Consider the following 22,927-nt stretch of genomic DNA (forward strand, 5'->3'; position numbering starts at 1 on the left):
TAGGGCTGAGATAACCAGCATTCAGGTCCTGAGCTCTTATTTTAGGGAACCATGGTTTAGCCTCACCTCAAAGCATCCTCATTACCTAATATTTGAAACAGATTGTTCCTCAGCCTATTACGAATTACAAAAGAGTGAATCAGTTCAGCTAAGATCTTCCTTGATCCCCAGAGGCAGCTCATTTAATCCAAGTACTATAGTAGGATCTCTTAAACTCCAGAGGAAATCCTGATACACAGGTCCAAAATATAAATTCTAAAAGGACAGACTTTTAGATGCCTAGATTAACTTCTTTGCTGAATACAGCTGTTATTATTCCTCATTTTTGGAATTCCAAGCCACCTGCCATAGTTATGCTGCAAGAAGACATACATTCAAGAATATACGTAGCTAATAAACCTCAATAACTGGAGATGTACACATACCAAATACAAATCCATAAAGAGGCTGATGATGGGAGAGTTAAGTTTAAGAGTGTTTAGCAGTTTGCATTTGTTTAGTTAAACTAACTCAAATGCAAGGTAATGTAATTGCCTTGGCAAACGTTTCTTTGTGTAACAAATTTCCAAAACAACATGTACCTCATAATGTGAAACAAACTAGAGAAATTTAATTTACATCAAGAAGTGAGCAATTAAGAAACTGAAGATTCAAAAACAGTGATATGCAATAATGCTAATTTTAGTAATTGTCAAAAGTTAATATAAGCTTTACAGTTGTTGTGCTTATAACAGCTAGCAAACCTAAAAGAGCACGTGCTTCTCTGTAATACTGTATAGTGAATCCTTGCCTTACTGAAAGACACCTGGAATTTCATCTGTATGCGGGTTTCATCTATGACACTGAAGCTGCAACGTACCCTGTTATAAATTTCTTCACTGACAGCAGGCTGCTTTTTGTTTGACCTTTTGACATCAAGAAACTCCACCAGTGGGCGAATTGTTATTCCCTGTAAAGAGAAAAAAAAATACATGTTTTTTCCATAAACATACATACATAAATAAATAAATAAATAAATAAATAAATAAATAAGCCTGGCAGTCTTTTCCATCTCTGCCAGAGCACTGAAAATGGCTGTAGATAGCTTAGCTCTGGATACACTTTCACCTTCCTAACCCCAAAATCCAGCCTGGCACAGTAATTATAACAATGAATTTACTCTTGTCATCAGCAGGTATGCACTTAGCTAGGAAGTCCTTGTCGTAACACAGACTCCATTAATACAACAGAAGGAAGGAAGGGGCTCCCTAGAGCTAAGTCCAAGAAGGGCAACTTGGCAAACCCCATGCAGGATATGTCACTTGCCCCATCCATTTTTAAACTTGGTTTGTTGGAGGTTTTTTCAGTTCTGTTATGTATTAGAAAAACCCTCACTTTTTTTCTGAATTAACAAATGGATCCCACATCATTCCAAAACAAACATAGAAATCCCTGTTTTAGTGATTACTTCCAAAACAGGTACTCAAAGATGTGTCAACAGTAGCACTAAAATTTCTATTCAAGATCATGACGCTAATGCTTTTGTCTTTGTCTGACTATTCTCAGAGAAAGAACAGAATGTTTTGGCTATCCCAGAATGATATAATAGTTTTTAATAATTATTTGTGGAAGAATTGACATAATTCGCTTATTTGTATAGGTGCACTGGCACAAGGGAGGGGAATGAATCCATCATGGTGTTAAGATTAGTCCCTACTGTCCCAGACAACCAGGTCACATATTTCTTCTCATAACTGAATCCAGCTTTATCTTAAAAGTAGTTAGGTTTCTCTGCCCCATTGCTCATACTAGAACACTCATCCTGAACTTCATTGTTCTCGTAATCAGAAAGCTGCTTCTTAATTGCATCATGGTCACTTTGTACCACTTTGTTCTTGTGCCAGCATTTGTCTTTTTAGTTTAAATAGTGTTCCTCCTTGGGTGTTCACTCCCTCATATAAACATTAATTATATTGCCTCTTCTTCATTTTGCTAAGGCCAAGGCATTCTGGTCTTTCACGTGACAGGCCTACCAGTCCCACAATCACTCTAGAACATGACACTATTCTCTGATGGCAATACCTGTCTCAGTATGTCTTAAGATCAGCTACGCCTTTATTCTGCTCCCATGGTATTGGTGGCTTAAACTCTACCCCATTATCAGTTAGTGTTTTTTTCCCTATTTTTTTCCAAATGAAAAGGTCTCATTTCATAAGAGAAATCCCTAGTAAGAGAGTCGTAGCAAGATGTTTGCACTTATTACTGCTAAACTTTATTCTGTTTCTACCATATTATCTCTGTTATTCTCTTCTTTCTACATAACACCCCATCTCACTGGAACCCTAAGAACACCTTCCAAAGCCCGCACTCAAGAAAATGAGCAATAAAAAAATCCTGTGTTCATGTGCTATGGTTAGTAATGAGAATATTAAACTAAACCTTCCCCAGGAACCCAGGTTGAACTTCAGAGAAAATACCAGGAGAGGCTGGGGAATCTCCAACCATAGAGATATTCAGAACTCGACATGTCCCCAGGCACATGATTTAGCTTTGAAGGTGGCCTTGTTTTGGGCACAGGGTTGGACTAGAGATCCCCAGAGGTCTTTCTGACCCCTCCCTTTAAAAGAGAAACTGTCAGCCCCTTCCTCATTCACTTTACAATTATCCTAATGTCAATCTAAACCTCAGTTTAATGAGTAGTTAAGCTAACAATCTCCTATGTAGTCCCCTTCCCCAAAGATTTTACAATAGTGAAGTTGGATGAGATTACTCTAGAATATAAACTGGCTTATTAAAGAATAATATCAGGCTTCCCTTTGGTAAACCATGTTGCATTTCATAACGCATTCCATTTATGTCTATATTTTAAATTATTCTACCCTCCAAAATCAATTTTCACAGCTTACATGCTAAGGTCAACTAACAGATTTCCAGCTGCTCCAGCCACCTTTTCCCCTTTCCTAAGCATAAGCACAGATACTTCCCATGGCACATTTATCCATTTAAAAGACAGGCTAAAAATTTTTTTTCCACAGACCTGTAATTCCATGTACTCGCCCTCACATCACTTTCACCTCTCTGGATAATGACTACCCTGAGATGTTTATTTGAGGGTCTTTGCCTCCTCTAAGTTTTGCTGGTTTCAATCATTTCCCTCTCTCCTGGTCACTCCTGACCAGGCCTCCATGGCCACGTTGACACCAGAGTCCAGTTCCTTACTTTTTTCTGCACAACTGGTATTTTTGGATGGATGTCCAGCTGGTTTGCAGCATCACTGCCTAATACCTAGACTCAAACACTCCAGTTCATCTCTCAGTGCCCTCAGTGTCTTCAATCCTCTGCTCGCTGTGCACCATATCCAACGCAAACTCCTGAGAAATGCACAACTTTAAATATTCTAACAAGGAATTAGTGCTGGGGCTGTACCGAGATTACGCTTTATCTCTACCCCAACCTCACTAGGTCTTAAATGCTTAATGCTACTTACACGTTAGCACAAGTACTTAATATCTGGCATTCTTTTGCTACCTGTCAGCGGTCTGCATAGCATTTTCTTTTAAACTATGACCACAGAGAGTACCTTCAAGTATGTTCCTTCCAGTACATTTGGATTTTTATGCACTGCTTATTTACAAACTGTCCAAGAAGTAAGTCCGTAAGAGAAAGCACATTACCTGAATGAAAACGGTAAAGAATATCACCACAATAACAGCAGTGATGAACAATTTCTTCCTGGGAAACACAGCAGAAGGAAGCAGAAATACAAGTGAAAAACAAATAGCTCCTCGGAGGCCTCCATAGGCAATAATAAATTGGTCCTTAAAAGTGAGAGGAATTGTCCGGAACACATTAATGATCTGAGTCAGAACAAAAACACCTGAAAGAAAAAAACAAAAACAAACAAACCAGAAAAGTAAATTAAATTACAGAGATCCTCCACAATGCTAACATTTGTTTTAAAACACTTTATTTGCTTCTTACCTATATATTATTGAAGAAATGAGATATTACTCAGAAGCTTGAAAACACCATGGAAGAAAAATTTCAAATGCCTACAGAACATCATCTTAAACATATTCAGTGAGCTAACCACCTTCGGTCAGCTGGATTTAGGACCTGAAGGAACTAATTAATCCCCACAAGACACCTATCTGCTAGACTCTGCACCTCTAGAACAGCAATAATTCTCGGTGTCAGTATAGACCAAGACTCCTTTTTTTCTTTCTTTTAATAGGATTTGAGGTGCTTTTGAACCCTTTGGCTTGTCACCTCCATCAATCTGTGCTTTGAACCCTGAAAACTTCTGTTCACTTATTTGATTTTACTTGCATAGACAAAAAGGATGCAGGACTGGGGATGGAGGGAAAAGATGCCAGAGCATGCTGGTGTACTGAAGGCAAAGACTCCAAGGCTGTGGTGGAATGGAGTAAAGGTATAAAGGCAGGTAAAGATTGGGGGCCAGGAAGTAAGGGAGCAGTCAGGCTCCTTGGCTGCTTTTCAGCCTAAGGTATTGCGGGGTTGCAGATGCAGGAGGGAAAATAATCAAGATTTCTGCACTGAAGGGAGACTTGGGAGCTGGAAGTAGGGGTGCAGAGGCAGATCAGAACATGAGCTGCCTTGACACATGGAAGGGACTGAGTCATTACAGATGAAACTGGGGTGAGGGGCAGGTTTAAGACCTATGAGCCTTAATTGTTGTACAACTGTTAATTATTTTAAGCCAAATTTGCTTATTTTAAAATAAATATTTACTTAAATTCATATACTGTACTTAAGTGCATGTACTTAATGCACATATAAATACAGCAGACTGCCTCTCACTTTAGATGAGCAGGGTCAGGACAAAACTAATTTTGGGGCTCCATTTTGGGTAGAAGGTGGAAATTGACTCTGCAGTCTAAGACACATTGCCAGTACGAAAACCATTCTTATAAGCGGATGGGACTCTGTCTAATGTTTTGTATTTTCTACTTGAGAAGAGGTAAAAAGTTTCACTTGAAAAGAATACTGATACATGGACTGGTAATTGCTTACCTAGTGCCCTCCAGATTAAACAGAAAAGGAGGGTGAAGCTAACGAAGGCCCAGTTCCACTCATGGTTCTTTCCAACTGTAGACACGCCCATAAAGATGAAGATTAATGTTTCACTGACACTGCTCAGCATCTTCATGAAATACTTTATTGTTGTATAGGATTTTTGAGAAACATTTTCTTCCACATATTTATTCATGGTCATGGCACAAGCTGTAATCCTGAAAGGCAAACATTACCCTGTATTTCACTGTTTTAATGGTTTTTTTTGTCTTTCTCATAACTGCAGAATATTATTCACTTTTCCACAGTTGTCTTTAAAATACAAAAGCATAACTTATTCCATAACCAATCTCAAATATATAGGTGTGGTGAACCTACAGTTTTGGGCACAAGAGTTTTTTTCCACAGCGGGGAGTTTTCTGAGAAGACATTAGGTATGGAGTTTTGTCATAGTAAATCCACATATTCTCTGCAGATGTCACACTAACTCTGTATTTTGAATGAGGCAGAGGTGAGGAGAGCCAGGGGCAGCCCTGGAAAATGGGGTGCTGCTTCTCTTGCTGCTGAAGAACACCACAAAGGATGTTCCTCAAAATTGCATGTCGTGGGGCAGAGCTTCCCTCAGTTCCCACTATCAGCTGTCTCACTAAACCATTCCTCTCCTCAGTGACAGTAGTCAGCTCTTCTTTCCAGGCAATCTAAGAAGCAAGGCTACAGATAATTTGTCATCCTCTGCCACTTCAGGCCACTGTTTGCTTTGCCTCTGCATAGGGCTGCAGATCTAGTCAGCACAAAATAAAATAGCCATTGCCATGCAAAAACTAGCTCCAACCCTAGGCAAACTCCAAGACTAAGAAGAAGGAAAGCTTGACTAAAACTATCGCAGAGCCCCATCTGCATTTCACAGAATCATAGAATCATTTAGGTTGGAAAAGACCTTTTAGACCACACATCCTCTGTGGCCCAAGAGTAGCATGCTGCATGTGAAGCAGAGCTCATCATGGTAACATGGGTCCCACCAGAGAAGAAAGGATGCAGATGATAAGATAAGCATGTGAGCTTCCTCCCTGCAACACTCAGTGTCTTTAGGTAATGTTTCTAGTTTGAGCATGTGACTGGGACAACAGAGGTCCTACATTTTTGACAATCCTGACAGACTGCCAATGTTCTTCACAGCTCTCCTCCTTGTTCTTATCTTACAGTTGCCCAAACCGGGTATTTGTCATAGATCCCGCAAACATATGTGCCTGCACATGTCAGGAAAGAAAGTGGGAGAGGACCTGGGCCATGCATGGATTTTGTCCTGAGGACTGATGACTTGGCAGGACATACACCCGAGCCCGGAAGCTGTCAAACATTCCCAGGTTCTTCGGTTTACAGATAGCTCTGGTGGCCAGCTTCAAAAGAGTATGTAAAGAAGGGTCTCAAACCTACTTAACACTTTCACTGTCCAGAACTCACATATTCAGTGGCAAACCAGCTTTTCACAAGCCACAGGTTGCACTGATGATAGACTTACAAATATTTCCATTTATGTCATGACAGCTCTCCTGTGTATGCACTGCTTATCTGCACAAGTATAAGAAGTCTGATGCATCCCAGCTACCTCCAGCCAACTGTGCATGCAGTGGAGCTGGCAAGTGCAGGGGCAGCAAATGCAATGTAGCAAGAATGTAGTGGGCAGGCTGCAAAACAGCCATTTCCAGACCCACAGTTTATGGGTCTCAAAGCTGCAGCTCACTGCCCAAAGCATTAGGGCTGTCAGGTCTGCATCAAAGGCACTGCAAAACGCTACTATTTATTAGCTTTTAAAATAAATAGTTTTCATGATTATAGTCACTTAGGAAAGCCCGGCAGCCTGGGGAATGGGGAAGCATGCTCTGGACATGGTTTGTTTTTGGATCCTGAGGTAATGGAGACACTGTAAATAGATGTCTGATAAGAATCTGCCACCAGATTAATCAGGATCCTTGCAAGCTGTAACTTAAAACATCTACTATGCTTAACCACTAGACTTTAAAGGGACAGCACTCTTATAATATTATTTTCAGACACATTTTGCGTTCATTAATTAGTGTTAACTAATTGATGAATTGGTTCAGCAGTATAACAAATAGTGCTGTACAGTATTTGTTACTCTTCAGTTAAGTAAAATTCCACATCTAATCACTGCTCACTTTATGAATCTGGTATCTTCTCAGAGTACTAATTTACATGAGAAAAAAACCCTAACCCTGTTGAATTATCTTCAGTTTTAAAATAATATGGCAGAGTAGTGTTAGAGTTTAATATAAAATCAATTTCTTTGAATATGCAAGATTTTATGCACATTATTATAATGCATTCTTCCCAAACTAAATTTTTACTATCACCATAATCAAAACAAAAGCTTAGGTGTGTTTTATTTTACATTTCTTAACCACATACATTAATTGTGGCTTCTACTTCTGCTACCTGAGGTAGTTGCCTTGGTCAAGAATGGGGAGGAGGGGAACAGACAGTTAGTTGCAATTAATCTGCAACTTTGCGCTTCTGAAGAATAAAAGTCCTCCTGTGCAAACAGTACAGTTTCTGTCATGACTGCAATAAACTAGGCCACCAGGTTCAATCCTCAAGTTTCCTTGACCTACTAAACTTACAGTAGTTTCAATGTTCGTTCCTTTCAGCCTGCTAATTCACTGTTGAAACAAACAAACAACAAAAAAAAAAGGCACATATATGCTTAGTTCTGCTGCATCACAGCCTTTATGAGAAATTAGTAAGCAGAAAATGCAGCATTGTAATTAGAAATGGAAGCAAGCAAATAAAGTTCAGAGTCACATCTGTATGTTTTACACCCCTGATCCTGATTCAAACCTGGCTCTAATTACAGTAGAAGCTCTTTCCTCTCTTTCGGAAAAGGATTTTCTCACTGGAGCTCATCAGGACATGGTTCAGTCCCCTCACTATTTCAGCCAGGTGATCTGGTACTGGGGTTATACAGGGATGCTTCAGGAATTGTTTGTCCTCAGAATGAGTACACAGACTTATCAGAAGAGGGACAAGCACCTTACATTCCCCTCTACTCCTCTGCCAGCGAATTCCTACTTGCACTTGGTGTATCTATCTTTATTATTTGGTAACACTGTACATTCCTGCTCATATTCTCCCCCTAAAGTATGGTACAACACGTAACCACAAGATCTTGCTGAGTATCTTTAGAAACCTGCTAATGCAGGAAGTGGGAAATCAGTAGTTTAACAGACTCATGTGGATATGGGTGAGAAAGGGGAGATCAGGCAATTATTCCCTATAGGCTGAACTATAAATGGCCACAGAAGCATATAATGAATAAACAATCTGGGTTGTAAGGGACGCTCAAAGGTCATTTGGTTCAACTACGTGCTCAAAGGAGGACTGACTTTGAAGTCAGTCCCAAGCAATCCTGATGTGAGTCACTCACTGCAGAAAACGACAGGGAACTCAATACTGATGCATGCTGTACTGTGACACAGAGCAAAATATTCTCTGCAGTTCAAAGACCAGTGAAATGTGAAAAGCATGGAGTAGATTTACACCAAGTGGATGAAGAGATTACAGGCGCTTGGAACACTGCTAGGAGGGGGCACGCTTTACATCTCTTGACAGCTGAGACACTGTATGGCTGCAGAGAGCCCTTCCTGCTCCCCCCAAGGCATTACTGATGTATCCAGCTCTGTTAGCGGTTACAAAATACATTTAGAGTTAAAAAACATACAGGACATTTTAAAGACAACTTATTTTCTATTGCACTGTTGGAGGGAAAATAAATACTTTGTGTTTCCTTTTCAGTTTTGCACTCGCTCAGGATTACAAATGAAAACGACTAGGTTGTTAGTGCCATTGGAAGCACCAGCATGCTGTTGCAGGCACTGGCATGCAGTGGGTCCACTGACCCACCAGCTGACCCAGTGTGCCCTTTCCATTGTATCCTGGGTGAAGCATGTCCAAATCAGTATTTTCATGCACATTGCCACAATCTTTTTCCATGTACAGTTTAGCCACACGTTTTTGGTTTAGAAGCCCTTTAAGTATTTGATCATAGGATGTCAAGGACATTTGACTTAAGAAGTGGAGGAAACTAGAAACCACACAAATGCTATGAATAGAAGCTAGGGAAAGAGACGGCATATTTATGAACTTGGTCAAAGTGGATGCATATGCTGCTTTATTTAGACTTGTATCAGAGAAAGAAACCCATGCAGTCTTTACGTATATTAAAGTACTAACCCCTCTTGGTTCATGGCATAGCTCTATTTTTATACCACTGAAATCATCAGCTGTAAATGGCCAGTAAATTGCTTCCCAGTCCCAGCAAACCTTATACTGGCACATCTATGATACCAAACCTCTCACTCGCTTTCCTAAAAGATGATCATCAGATAAGGTATTAACAGTATTAGTGATACTCAGAAGTAACATCTGAGTTTTCATAAAAAGCTGTGCTCCTAATTCCCGAATACTCCTATTTGCCACTAGAACAATACAAAATCATTGAAGAAGGTTGGCCTTTAAAAATATTACTTGGAATCAGAGCAAATCATTTAAGTATATCAAATGTCATAAAGGCTCTTTCTAAAGTTGAGGTTGTTACAGTATAAACAGCATCAAGCTAGAGGCTGTGTTCTCTCTTGACTGAAGCCCAGGAGTGAAAAAACAGGAGTGAAAACATTTTTATCTGTTGGAAGTGGGAAGAATAATATTGTTTTATACATAATGATGTGTAGAGACAGCATTGGAACACACAGGCGCACGTACCAAGATACTAAACTAAAGGGTTATATCACCATAGGACTAGACTCTGGAAATTTTACATTCACTCAATCCTTACTGTGCTTGTAATCCAGCAGGAGTTTGCCTTAATGATATATGTATTGTCTTCATTGAATGGTACTTAGTAGATGCTCACATGACTAAGTGTTAAGATGTAGTTTCACAATATGTAGTTTCACAATGGCATCAGAAGTGAAGCCAGTTCACAAAGTTCCCAACAACCACTCCCACTCCCTCCCAGTCATCGCTGCCCCTACATCACTGTGGGCTACCCCTCAGCCATGCCCTTATGACTAGTTGTAGGGTCACATGAGGACACAGGTCACCAAACTGATTTAAGAATAATTCCACTGAAAATACAAGGGATTATTTTTAACTTGGAGCATTTCAAAGATACGGTTTATGGTGTGATGCCATGACCAGCTTTAGTGACACAGCTGGTGTGGTGGCAAGCCAAGAAAATGGGATGGAAGCGGGAGGGGACAGGCCGGAAATCCTCAAGCCAGCATCACTGCTATGCATAGTGGAATGATGCCATATGGCAAAGTTTGCAAAACCTGGACCATTCTGCAATTTCCTTTGACATTCTTACTTGAGTACTATTAGTACTGAAGTTCGGGGTACTTACGCCATGATGCCTGAGAGATGAAACATTTCAGCTGTTATGTATGACAAGTAACTGTACAGGAAGACAAAGAGTGGCTCAATCACTCGGATTTTATGGGTGAAACGGGTGGTAAAGGCTGCTACAAATCCCAAAAGGATTCCAATCAATACTCCACCGATCCCCACTATAAAGAAGTTAGCAATCCCAGCGAATATGTCAATAACCTTAATTGTGTGCATCTGGCAGAAAGACTTGAACAAATTGTACAGGACCTATGAGGAAAAAAAAAGCACATTATGTTTCTGAACTTTTACATTCCTCTGCTTCAATGTTGAATTTTGAATTTTTCTGTCTATCTTGAGCTCACTTTTAAGATAGGCTGTTGTTTACCTCTGGCATATTACTTGTCCACTACAGATATCAGGGAGATACAGAATCATAGAATCATAGAATAGTTAGGGTTGGAAAGGACCTTAAGATCATCTAGTTCCAAGCCCCCTGCCATGGGCAGGGACACCTCCCATCAAACCATGTCACCCAAGGCTCTGTCCACAAAGAAGAGTAAATATAATTATTTCCATTTTTTGCAAATGGGACAGGTTTCTTAACCTGTGCCATTCTGCAGGCCAGGAGCCTAGATCTATCTAATCTTTCTTTAAATCCATTTATTTGCAGAGCTTCTAATTTCTCCACAAATGGCCATTTCAGATTTTCTCCAGATAAAAATAAAATTTAAAAAAAGGAAAAAATACAGTTCCATAATCAGTGAAAAATCAAGAAATCAAGTTCTTTCCAAATTATTCTGATCCACATAAGATATTGAGAGCTGCAGAACTTAACTGAACCATACAGATTCATCTGGCATGGGGTGAGGTAGAGAGATGATGGACAGTGACCACCCCAAGGAGTACAAGAAACATGAAACAAGAAACAAGGCATCCATGAAGTACTCTTTCTCTAATTAATTTCTTATTAATTAACTAATTCCTAATTAACCACTAGGAATCCAATAGTTCAAAGACTTTTTGAACTTCAGATTACTTCTAGAGATTGGGATTTAGTTCCTATTAGAAGACCTGTTATTGTGTGTTTCCCCAGATTAATTTTCGAAGTGTTTGTAACCATCCTCCAAAATAGAGTCCATAGGATTACCGTATTTTCTTAGCCAGACAGCCTTTATGGTTTACACAGGAAACAGAATGATGTGAAGTCCACATTTCTCTAATATCAAGTATTTCAGTTACTACAAAACAGACAATGGAATCACTTACTCTTAAAGAAACCTTAAAGGGTCTCCCCATCTGCAGACTTATTTGGGAGATTTAAGCATTGCCTGGTGCTGCATGTATGCTCCTAGCCATGAGATAATGTGAGGGCTACGTAGGTCACTTGTACAGATTTAAGCTTGGTCGCAGGCACTCGTTCATGTCACAGTGGGTTCACAGGCTAAGCCACTGTGGTCACAATAAACACTTTAAACATCTTAGACAGCTTGCAGGAGCTAAACCTCCACTTTCTGGACTTCTTAGTAAACCTAATAAGTTACTTTATCAGAAATGGCATTTGAGAGAACAATGTTTTATCAGTACTTGCATTGTGGGAACAATGTAGGTGTTTGAATAGTCACTGCTAAGGATTTGTCATGTTTTCGGTCTTGTTCTCTCTCACGTGACAGAAAGTAAGTTGTGCGGCTCTTCTTGGCCAAAATTGGTCTTACAGAGGTAAAAGTTCTCACTATAGACTACTGCAAAGGCATGGCCTATCATGGGTCCTTTGGGATAAGTGAAGGGAAGGAACTGAAAGAGAAAAGAAAAAATATACTCCAGAGCAAGCATGGAAAAAGGTTAAATCAAGGGCAGCATGGCCACCAGTCATTTTCATTACAAAGCAACAAACAGGACAAGAGCAGGAGCATGAACTATTTAATTGATAATGATGCCCTCAGGAAAGTGCAGCTGGGCGTAGGTAGTGTCCTTTTTCACCTGCACAAACCCCTTCATCTTGCTGCTCTGAGGCAGACTCACAGTCTTTTTGCCCTGCTCCTTCTTACTATGTCCTGTGCAGGACAGGAAAGTAATGTCATAGGCTATGCTGTTTTTCCACCTTGCTTTGCTTTGTGGGCCTTATGGATTTGCATTAAGCATCCCAGAATTAAACCTACTGGGAACAGGTGTGGCTTTGTTGGTCACTTTACAAGGACCTCTCAGTCCACAGACTCCCAGGATGCCTTGAATCATAGACTAAATACTGTTGAGTTTCATTGTTTGCAACGAGAGGAGTTCCCCTGAGTTACTTGCTGAAACTTGGGACCACCCCAGAGTTATGCTGTTCTTCAACACATCTACAGAATTTGACCTGGCAGAATACTTCCTTGGTATGCATCATGGAAGATTATTATTTTCTTTAAGTGGAGTTTTAAGCAGCCTTTTTTATATTTTAAAAAGTAACTATATAAATATATATATAAAGGCAAGTCTTCAAAATAAGGCCACTAAGAGCTGCTTGTAAAGAAGCGTATAATTTTGATCTACTCAAGCAATAGCCTTTCTATAACATCACTTCAACCTCACAGCAAAGTATTCACCCTGCGAACAGAATGGAATCTGTTGTGTCCACATCCAGACATCTCCATAAATCTCAAATCTGCTGTCGTAAATTATTTGAAAGAAGAAAAGCAATGTTCTCTTTTGTACCTTGGATCAAAACCAGTTTGCCATGATAGAAGCAGCAGCTAAGGCTATGGAACGTCATGAACATGATTTTGATCATGTTCCTATTGTTCTTTATTTACACTGCTGTAAATGAGATAAAAATCAGGTTCGCTTCCCTTTTACTCTATGGCAGTTCAGTTTTACAGCCCTCTCTAAACTTTCAGGTGAGTTAACATCAACTCTGGTCACAATTTGAAGTGCATTTGTTCTGAGAACGTTGGGGTTTTTTCCAGGCTCAAGATTTGCACTTACTCATCATCCTTCAGCTGAACTCACTGAAGGCCACACCAAGAAGTATTAGTCAACAATCACTTTTTAATCTTGTCTCACACTATCTCTGCTCTACCTAGACACTAACTGCTTATTTTCGTCAGCTCTCGGATATTAGTTTTTCATTTTGAAATTACTTTAAAGCACTCTAAAATAATGTTTTCAGCAGAGGCAGAATACAGTGCTCTGCTGTAATGTTTTCTAACACGGGAATAATATTATTGTAATTACACTGGCTCCTTCTTTGTGATTTTAAACCTAGAACTGGAATTTGAACTGATAACACTCCACTTCAAAATATGATCTTGCCATTTAATATCACTGACCCAGTCTTTCGCTAACACACCAACTCTGAACATGAAGCCAACTAGCAAGCATTGTCCTCAGCTGAATTCAAGCTCCAAAATTCCATCAGTGGGGAATAAGGATCATTCAAATGCACAGGCTTATCACAAAAACTACCAGGCATGAAAGACCACATGAGAAACACAGAAGAGCTGAGATTCCTAAGAAAACACGCCTCGCTTTGCACCTAAAATGCAGAAGTGGTAGTATGTTTTCTGAAAAGAGAAAGCATAGATGACACTGCTATTCTAGTAAAAGCTTTTATTAGGAGCAGCCAGGCAGTGCAAGCAGATAGGAGGAAGAAGGGCTTAAAGTATTTTGAAAGCATGTTTACTAAAGCCACTGTTCTGCACTGCCCATCTGTTCAGCCCCTGGGTTTTTTGATACTGCAGGGGCTGTAGGCATTAGGCAGCTTCTGTGGATGGCCCGCCCGCATTCATCTCTGCTCCTGCTTTGCCTCTGCACGCCACTGGAGCCACCTGCCACGGCAGGTGAAATTCAAGGGCTCCAGCAGATGAAAGCTGGAAGGTTCTGCACTCTTCCTTCTAGCTGGTTTTATCAGCTGTCCCAGTAACACAACAAGGGCAAATAAAGAGACAGTATTTACAAAACATCATCTCCTTTGAGCAGATAGCTGAGTAACTCTGGCAGCAAGGACTGGTCTGGCAGCACTGCTATGGGCATGGGGTTCCAGGTCTTTTAAGGACACCCCATGGGCAATCTGTGTGACGGCCTGGATCATGTTCTGAGTATAATCACATGATCGCAGGTGTGCAAAATCATAACAAGGAACCATTAGCAGACCACTGCTTAGCATGTAGAAATCACTTGATCTTCTGCCAAGTGCTACCTTTAAGCGATAGCTAGGAAGTAAGACCAAAGGTACTCTAAATTCCTTTCACTCCCTCATGAACATATGTATGGCCAGTGCATTACTGGGCTGGCTCTACAGACTCCTCAGAGTACCACCCCTGTGCTAGGGCATCTGGGCAAGCGTGCCATCAGAAAGGACTACCTCCAAAGAAGGCAGTAATGACACCTACAGGAAAGCCATGCATCATGATTATTAAATTGCTATGCCAGCACCCATAAAAATGGTGTTTTGTAGTAATTTGCCATTGAATTATGGCATGCATGAATAATTCCATCATCAAGATTCAGTGTTTTCCTAGCAAATCCTGCTGGATTAACTGCTGCTCCAGTGGAAAGGTGACTGATTTTTGCAATTGGAAAAAAGTTATTTTGGTTGGAAAAATACACACATGCACACAAAAAACAAAACAAAACAAAACCCAAAACAGTTTTACATTCACATAAAAACAGACCTTCTTCCCCCAGAAAAACGTGTATGTAGAGCTCCACCGCAGAAGTGGCCATTAGGAGTGAGAAGACAAGGCATGGCTGAACTGATAAGCATTCTGAAACCTGGTATTTACATTCACTAATTTTCAGGACTGGCTTAAGTACCAGGTAGTTTCAGCTGTAAGCCAGAGAGAAAAGCTAGGCTTTAAGGCAAGCCCATAAGAGAGAAGATGATTCAGATGACTGGATAGCAAGAGAAACAGGTATAACATGAAGCCTAAGTGAAAAAAAAACAGTACTCACAACAAACAGTACTCCCATGGGCAAACAAGAAATGGTCAGTACAAAAGCTCAAATTAAAGGATGAGATACACGTGTCAAGCACATGAGGCAAAGTCCTAGAAAGAGGGAAAACTGAAGGACAACAGTGCATAGAACGGAACAGGGTTAAGAAGTGAGTGCCAGAGACAGAGAAGATGCGGACCCAGTTAATAAATCTTTCTGATCCTTCTAGCATATGAAAAACTGAATCTCCATGTCCCACAAAACAGGAAGCATGCCAGGACACAGCTGTCATGGGCAGGTTTTCAAGTAAGGCATGGATAAATGGGAGTAATGTCTGAGACATGTTGTCATCAGGTACAAATAAGGGGCACTGGGGTGTTAATGGAATGTGAAGATTGATGCCCATAGGTCAGAACCACAAACCAAGTTCAGCTAGTTAATGATTAGAAATTACTGCTTCCAGATGGCCGTCCTATCTCATCTATAGCCTGTGAGGAACATATTGGTAGTCTCAGGGTACTTCCAACTGGATGGGCAGATGCAAAACTGTGTCCTGCGTTATCTCAATGATTTGCCCACTCTCCTGTGAACATGCTGGGACACCCCACATTGTGCCTTTTCCCTCTATTGTCCAAAGACATTTCTGCAGTTGAGGAACACCTCCAGTTTCACTTTAGAGAAATAACAGAATTCAAAGATACAGAAACTAAAGAGATCAGGTAGTAAAATCTGTAGAGTAAATATGTTACCGTTACACATTACTCTGGTGTAGTAAGATTACCATACTTTCTAAATCTGAAGTTTAGAGAATTACATAAATACATTAGCACTCCTTGACTTCGGTCTATTGGCAAACTGTAATAACCAGATACAAAGAGATATAGTGGAGTGGCATGCAAACAATCATTTATCATTTTTATCAACTAATCATTTATCAAGTAACTTACCACAGTGATAGCATCATTCAGCAAAGACTCTCCAAACACCAGGATGTAAAGCTGCTCATTGACATGAATATTTTCAAAAACGGCTAACACCGCCACAGGATCCACAGCTGAAATGAGGCTGCCAAAGAGCAAATTCTGCAGCAGTGTGATATCAGTCAAACCAAATGCACTGATCTGGCAAATTCCATAAAGTGACATCCCAATGCCGATGGCATTCCAGAGCGTGCCCACCACAGCATACCAGAATATGGTACCAAAGTTCTCAAAGAAAAGACGAGTTGGCATAAAATATCCAGCATCAAGTACAATGGGTGGTAAAAGATACAAGAAAAAAACATCACTGTTCATTACAGGTGGGGACTTCTCCTCTGCTCCAAAAATAATCCCACCAAGAAGCAATCCAACCAGAATAAGGAGACAGCTTTCAGGTACAATTGAGGGCAACTTGTGATAAAGATGAAAGCCTTCAAAGGAAATTCAAACACAAGAAAGTGAAATGGTTATTTATACAGAATCCAAAAGATTATTCTGGATTCTGCTACCTTAGCTTCTATCGTAAGCAAGCACCAATCACAGAGCAATTTCATTTTAATTGCAAAGACTGAACTGGACAGCCACAACAGGTCAAGGCAAATCTGTTGGCTAGGGTAGTTAATTCAGTTAATTTGGTGGAGAGACAATTTAGTAGATAAACGTTCCCGTTTATTAGCTAAGCTGGTGGCAGCAACTCTGCACAAGTGTTCTGTTTGTGGAAGTGTGGGTATTTTGTAATGTGGAATCCTCCAGAAACACAATCCAAACACTTTTCTAGGGCAAACTACATCTAAATAGAGGAAAAAAATACTCATGCTAACCACCCCTTCCTCCATGCGCAGCTTCACAAAGGAGTTTAAAACTACATTCATTTCATTTTTAGAAGTCTTTTAGAGTCTCAAAGCTAGGGAGGGGAACTAGTACATGTGACCTGCACCCAGTCACCCATGGTCACTTCACCAGCCACCATGAGGAAGCATTTACAGACACAATTATTGTTATTTTAGAGGCGTCTCCAAATTAATTTCACAAGCAGCAGCATGTTTTCCATAAAGTGACAAAAAGATGTAGCCTATGTTATTATGCTTATTCTTCTGTATTATATTCATTCTAGAAGTGTCAGGAGTCTCTCATAAAAATCTGTGCAAAGTACTGAAAAAAATGAATTGAATAAAGGTTCTGAATGAGGACTTAGTGGTTGAATGTTCCTTAGCCTACTAAAATTCTCAAAGATATGCAGTTTTGACTTAAAGATTCTCGTTACTTGCAAAAGTTGGCTGTTGTAAAAATAATTTTGGTAATGAATGGGGTAAGTTTTGAAGGAACTTACTCTGGACAATCTAATGGAATGATGAACCTTATGCACCAAGGTCACATTCCAGCTCTTGGCGATGCCAATCTTTTCCAGGCTCCTCCTTATCTATATTTGGCCCACATAATTATATAGAAAACTATACACACCCACAAGATCCCACAATTCCTGCCTAACTAAAAAGCATTTAAATCATTTTAAATGAGAGCTGCATGGAAACACTGGGTGTGGTAATAACGGGCATCTATTTCAGTAAAACTATTTCAGTAAAAATCACACCTGTCATGGAAACAGTTAAACCAGTTTAAGTTTGGTATAGTTCACATCTAATTTCCCAATTTCAGGCTTCTGTATCTTGTAACACCTATTTTGTTAATTCTCCTTTCATCACAGATTTTTTCCAAGTAAAAGAAAGTCTGAACTCAGCCAAAACAAATGGCTAGGAAGGACCAAGGGGAAAGCTGTTTTAATCTATGTTTTTTTAACTTGTGTATTCTATAACTATTAAAGCTATTTTAAAAAGTAAGCAGTTCAAGCTGCATTTCTTTCCTTTCTGGTTGATACAGACTGCTTTTCAATATTTAGAAACACGGCCTATGTGACTCATTGAAAGCATTGCCAAATTGTCATTCTTCGAAACCGGAACCACCAATATGATATTGGCAGAACAGGCAGTGACCCTGGAAATACAAGAATTTGAGTTGAAGACTTGACTCTTCACCTTTCAGCCACTTCCACATAAAAATTTTATAGTTTCTCTTAGTTTCTGCAGTGGCAGGATGCCAAAATTTCCAATACAGTGACTGAAGTTTCCCCCAAGTAAACAGATTTTGACAGAAGTGTTTTAAGCCCTTCAAAATACCTTAAATCATTTTCTCCATAAAAACTGAAGAGGAGGAGATTTTTGTAAAAGCAGCTTTTAATGTAAGCAAACACTGTCCCATCCAGCTGGAACACAATGGCAATGAAATGTCTATTGAGAATATAAAAGTAAAAATCTTTTTCTTTTCTTCTTTACAAGTCACCCTTTGAAAAGTTCATACCCTCTCAGAACTTTTGTGACTCCACCTCATCTTTAAAGCTAATGGAAAGGCTCCCACTAACTTAAACGTGCTTTTTATCCATGCAAGCAGCACTAAAACTCCTGAAAGACTGCCTGCCTCCACACAAAGCATTCAGAGGTGATGAGGGAGAGGCTGTGGTTTCCCATTTAAGGGCAGAGAGCTGGATTTAGAATCCAGTGCACATCCATCAGACTCAGGTGCCCTGCAAGATGAGGGACATCTTCCCTGCTCTGAAAGATGTACAGCCACATGTTCACAAGCGCCCTAGGAGCAGCCACATGGTCACAAGCACCTAGGTCACAAGCACCTGCAGTACATGAAAACTCAGACTTCTATGCTGAACCCAGGACTACAACTACTTTCCCCTCTTCTGACCCTGTTCTGGGGCTCCTGACCATTCAGTGACCCAGCTTCAACAGCATGGAAGATGTTTACCCTCAGGCCTTTGGGCAGAAGACAATCTGCCTAAAATGCAAGTTCTATATTCTTCAAGCTAAAAGTCTGCAGAGTCCTGGTATACTACTTCTTGGGTGAAATCCAGTGCTCTCTGATGCTGGAAATGCCACTCAGATCTGTGCTTCTGATTACAAGGGAGTTTTCTAAGGAGCCTCTGAACAGCTTATGCCATTTTTAAGGAGAGAAGTGTTGGAAGAATATCAGCTCAGTTCCCAGAAGGAACACTTCTAATTGTGCATTTGTGATTAAATGTAAAACTGATGGGAATCTGGATCTGCTATACCAGTTAGCACAAGAATTAAGCAAAACTGGGAGGTAAATAGACTAGTCTCACTGCCTAGACACTGCAGCATACTTAGGGTGCACTGGGTCCCACTTAACACACTCATGGAGTAACATACCATCTATACTGTATCAACACATAAGATAATAAGTAGACGTAGCCAGGAAATAACAAGGTTGTTCAAGGCAATTTCTTGAAAATTGATTTCAAAATGTGCCCGTGTTCTATGCTGGAATAAAAAGCACCATGTTTCTAATGTCTTCGCGAAAATGTACCTTGTCAAAATGTTCAAGTTCTGCTTGCCAGCTTCAGGTTTTCCTTTCTCATGCTGTCTTTCTTGCTCCCTCTAAACCTAGCCTACAATGACACAATCACAGCCAGAGTCTGAGAAACCTCTTAGGTAAACCCACTATAAAAATTAGGAAATGCTAAAACATTTCAGCTAAAGTAAAACTGCCCTTCTGCAAAAACACATTTGTTCAAAAAGAGTCTTCAGGCAATAAGCAAGTTCTGCGATAATGGGTTTTTTTTGGGATCCTTCACGCACTGTGAGGGCTGTTACTAAATGTGACCCTATCTTCTGGGCTCCTTGCAGCTGAAAAGACCTTAGGGCTCCACTCATAAAGGTTTGCTACTTGGCAGTGCCAAGCGTAAGCGTTCAGTGCCTAGCCCCAGAAAGGAATTTGCGATGCCAGATTAAGCACCAAAGTTTCCTGGGCAGTGCATGAGTCTCGAGGTAGATTTCATGCTGCTTGGCATGAGGGGCGAGATGCCAGTGCTGCCCAGCAGGAAAAGCTGGGGAAAGGAATGCACTGGAGAGCCTCCTCTCTCACAGGGCCTCTCTCTTGGGTCTATAGGCAGTGAGATGGGCTGGAAAATCCCCCTCCATCCCTCTGAACTGAGACACACGGCCCACTCCTTGTAACAGTAGGAGGTGGCAGAGATGACATTTCTGTATCTATCTTGGTGGTTAGAGAGCTGCCCATCAGGGCTACCTGCAGTACAAACCAAAGCACAGGTGAGTAAAAAATTGATGCTGTAGGAATGTGGCTTAGGAGCGACAAGTCTGTCCTGGGAAAGTTTACCTGATGCACTCACTGGATAAGGAATCACAGACAGAGCTCCAGGAGAAAGAACTGGATGTTCCTAATTCCAGTCCCGGAGTTAGGGTGCCTGCAGATGGGTGTGGCAAAGCCGAGCACTGCCACACCTAGGGCCTCTCCTGGATCCAGCCCTCATTGGTTAGCGCATGCACACTTCTAGCAGCATGCCCTAGATTAGCCACATTAGCTGTAGTTTGGTACAACTGAAGGGATTTAAACATTATATGCACTTTTTCCTCATCTGTGCTGTTTGCTTGTTTAAACTGCATTGCAGCCAGATCAGAAAATTAAAGTTGTCAAGTAACTTCTTTTTTTTTTTTTTTACTTTTTAGATGCCTATGCACTTATGAAATATCGTAATAGTTAGAAAATACAGTCCTACAGAAAATTATATACTATTGTGTATGTCTGTGTGTCTACACGTTTCAAATGGCTTCCCTGTAATCTTAAATAAAATAGATTTTTTTCACTAGTCTTAGCTTATTCAAATGTTCTTACTGCATCCATGCTCAGAAGCCAGAGCAATGTTACAATACTCAGCTGGTTAACTTCTTTAACAAACTCTGTATTTTCTGGCTACTGGAGTCCATAATATACTTGAGTATATGATATTCTGATTTGCAAATGCCTAAATACATACTCAGGACTAAGCATGCATCTTCAATGTGTTATAATACATGTATCAAGATACATGTACCCTTAATGGGAGCAATATACAACATTTCTGCAGAAAGTAATAAAGCCATAGCATGCTGTTTGGATAGAGCATCAGGCCCCCAAATACAGCACCAGCCTTGACAGGAGGTTAGTACAAATCTTTCTTCCTGCAGACTCCTAACTACCTGATCACTAACCAGAATGTGACACAGTCTATTTAACTATCACTATCATCAGAAGTCAAGGTTGCATGTTTTATGAAATTGTTTTACCAGAATAAGTATGATCATAATTTTTTATGGAACTCTACTCTCCACTGCAAAATCAGAGTCCTGAATCAAACAACTGTAGTATGAGTAAACCTTTTTTGTTGCTGTTGCTCCCATGCCTTTATTTCTTACCTTAAGATTACCTTCTAGGTAAGATACAAAGTACACCACTTACAGAGATGTGCCAATTTTTAAATAGCTCTCTAGTACGCCATTACCTGCCATTCTTTAGATAATTACATTGTACGTATGTTTCTGCTTGGAACATAGAAAGCTAATTGAAAACATTATATATAAGCTGCACAAAACACAGTGAAACTATGCAATACAAATATTTTCCACATGAGGGAAGAGGTGGCCTTCCTTACTCATGCAGTGCTTTTTTGTCTTTTTAGGGACATAAGTCAATGGTGGGAAAGTAGGACAGGGAGACTTACTCTAACCCCATAAAAACTTGCTTTGCATCGATCTGCTTCCTCTGTTCTTAAAGTATTATTATATCCGGCGTTATTTTAAGAAAAAGAAGACAGTGCTCAAATGACAGCTCAAGGAAAAGGCAGAGGTGCACGGGGTGAGCGCTGGGGTGTAGAGTCTTCTATAGCCCGGGGTTTACGCCTTGCCGCAAAGGGCTGGAGGGAATCTCTTTTCTCCACCGCGCGTTCCCTAACCGAGAAAACCCGGTTTCCTACCAGCCAAATCACGCCCGGGCATCCCGCCCCACGCAGAGCATCACACTCCGGCCCCGGCCCCGGACCGCACCGGACCGGCTGCCGCTGCCGGCCGGGGAGGGCAAAGGAAAGCAGGGAGAGGGGGAAAGAAGGAGAGTCGCCTGACGGCCACGCTCACCGATCTTGGCGAGCGAGGCCAGCAGGATCCAGAGCGTGATTTCGAAGGGAATTTGCACGTGGGGGTAGTCCAGGGTGAAGACGTGGAGCCTCGTCTCCTCGAAAGTGGTGCCGCTGGGGCTCGGCGGGGTGCCGGTGCCCATTGCCGAGGCGCCGGGCAGATGGCTCTCCGAGGTGGCCCGCGCCTCTGCCGCCCCGGCCGCCAGCACCGCTAGCACCGGCACCAGCGCCAGCGCCGGCGGCCGAGGCGCGGCAGGGCACGGGGGGCCGCCGCGGCTGCCCATGGCCTCCCCGCTCCCGGGACCGGCGCGCAGCTGCCCTACGGCCCCGCGCCGGCAGCCGCCACCATCCCGCCGCCGCGGGCACCTGTCGCCGCCGCGGCCCTGCCGGCTCCGCCTCCTCCCCGGTGACTGGGCGAGGCCGGGCCCGGCGCCGCCGGCCGCCAGCGGCGTCCAGCTCCCCCCGGGGCCGCCCCCGCGGGGCAAAGCCGCGGACCGGCCCCGCCACCGCCCCTGCAGTCCGCGGCCGCTGTCGGAGGCCGCGGGGGCGCCGGGCGCGGGCCGGGTCCCAGCCGCAGGCAGGTGCTCAGGCCGCGTGAGGGCCAGCGCCGAGGAGTGCTCTGGCACCCAGGCAC

General features: G+C 41.6%; 1 protein-coding gene across 1 annotated transcript in view; it reads right to left on the reverse strand.

Annotated features, from left to right (window-relative positions):
* SLC9A2 (solute carrier family 9 member A2) overlaps window positions 1–22,691 on the reverse strand; it is a 33,931-nt gene extending 11,240 nt beyond the window's left edge. Inside the window, exons 1-6 of the mRNA XM_061459618.1 lie at window positions 22,295–22,691; window positions 16,272–16,735; window positions 10,433–10,683; window positions 5,014–5,231; window positions 3,654–3,856; window positions 860–949 (exon numbers count right to left, since the gene is read on the reverse strand). Of these exons, the coding sequence (XP_061315602.1) occupies window positions 860–949; window positions 3,654–3,856; window positions 5,014–5,231; window positions 10,433–10,683; window positions 16,272–16,735; window positions 22,295–22,577 (1,509 nt within the window). The 5' untranslated portion in view covers window positions 22,578–22,691. The remainder of the gene's footprint in view (window positions 1–859; window positions 950–3,653; window positions 3,857–5,013; window positions 5,232–10,432; window positions 10,684–16,271; window positions 16,736–22,294) is intronic.
* Window positions 22,692–22,927: the final 236 nt, after the last annotated feature.

This window comes from Pezoporus flaviventris, unplaced genomic scaffold (assembly GCF_033815535.1).
Source record: "Pezoporus flaviventris isolate CSIRO_AGI_PZ_B2104156 unplaced genomic scaffold, CSIRO_AGI_Pfla_v1 ptg000030l, whole genome shotgun sequence".
Taxonomy (NCBI): Eukaryota; Metazoa; Chordata; class Aves; order Psittaciformes; family Psittacidae; genus Pezoporus; species Pezoporus flaviventris.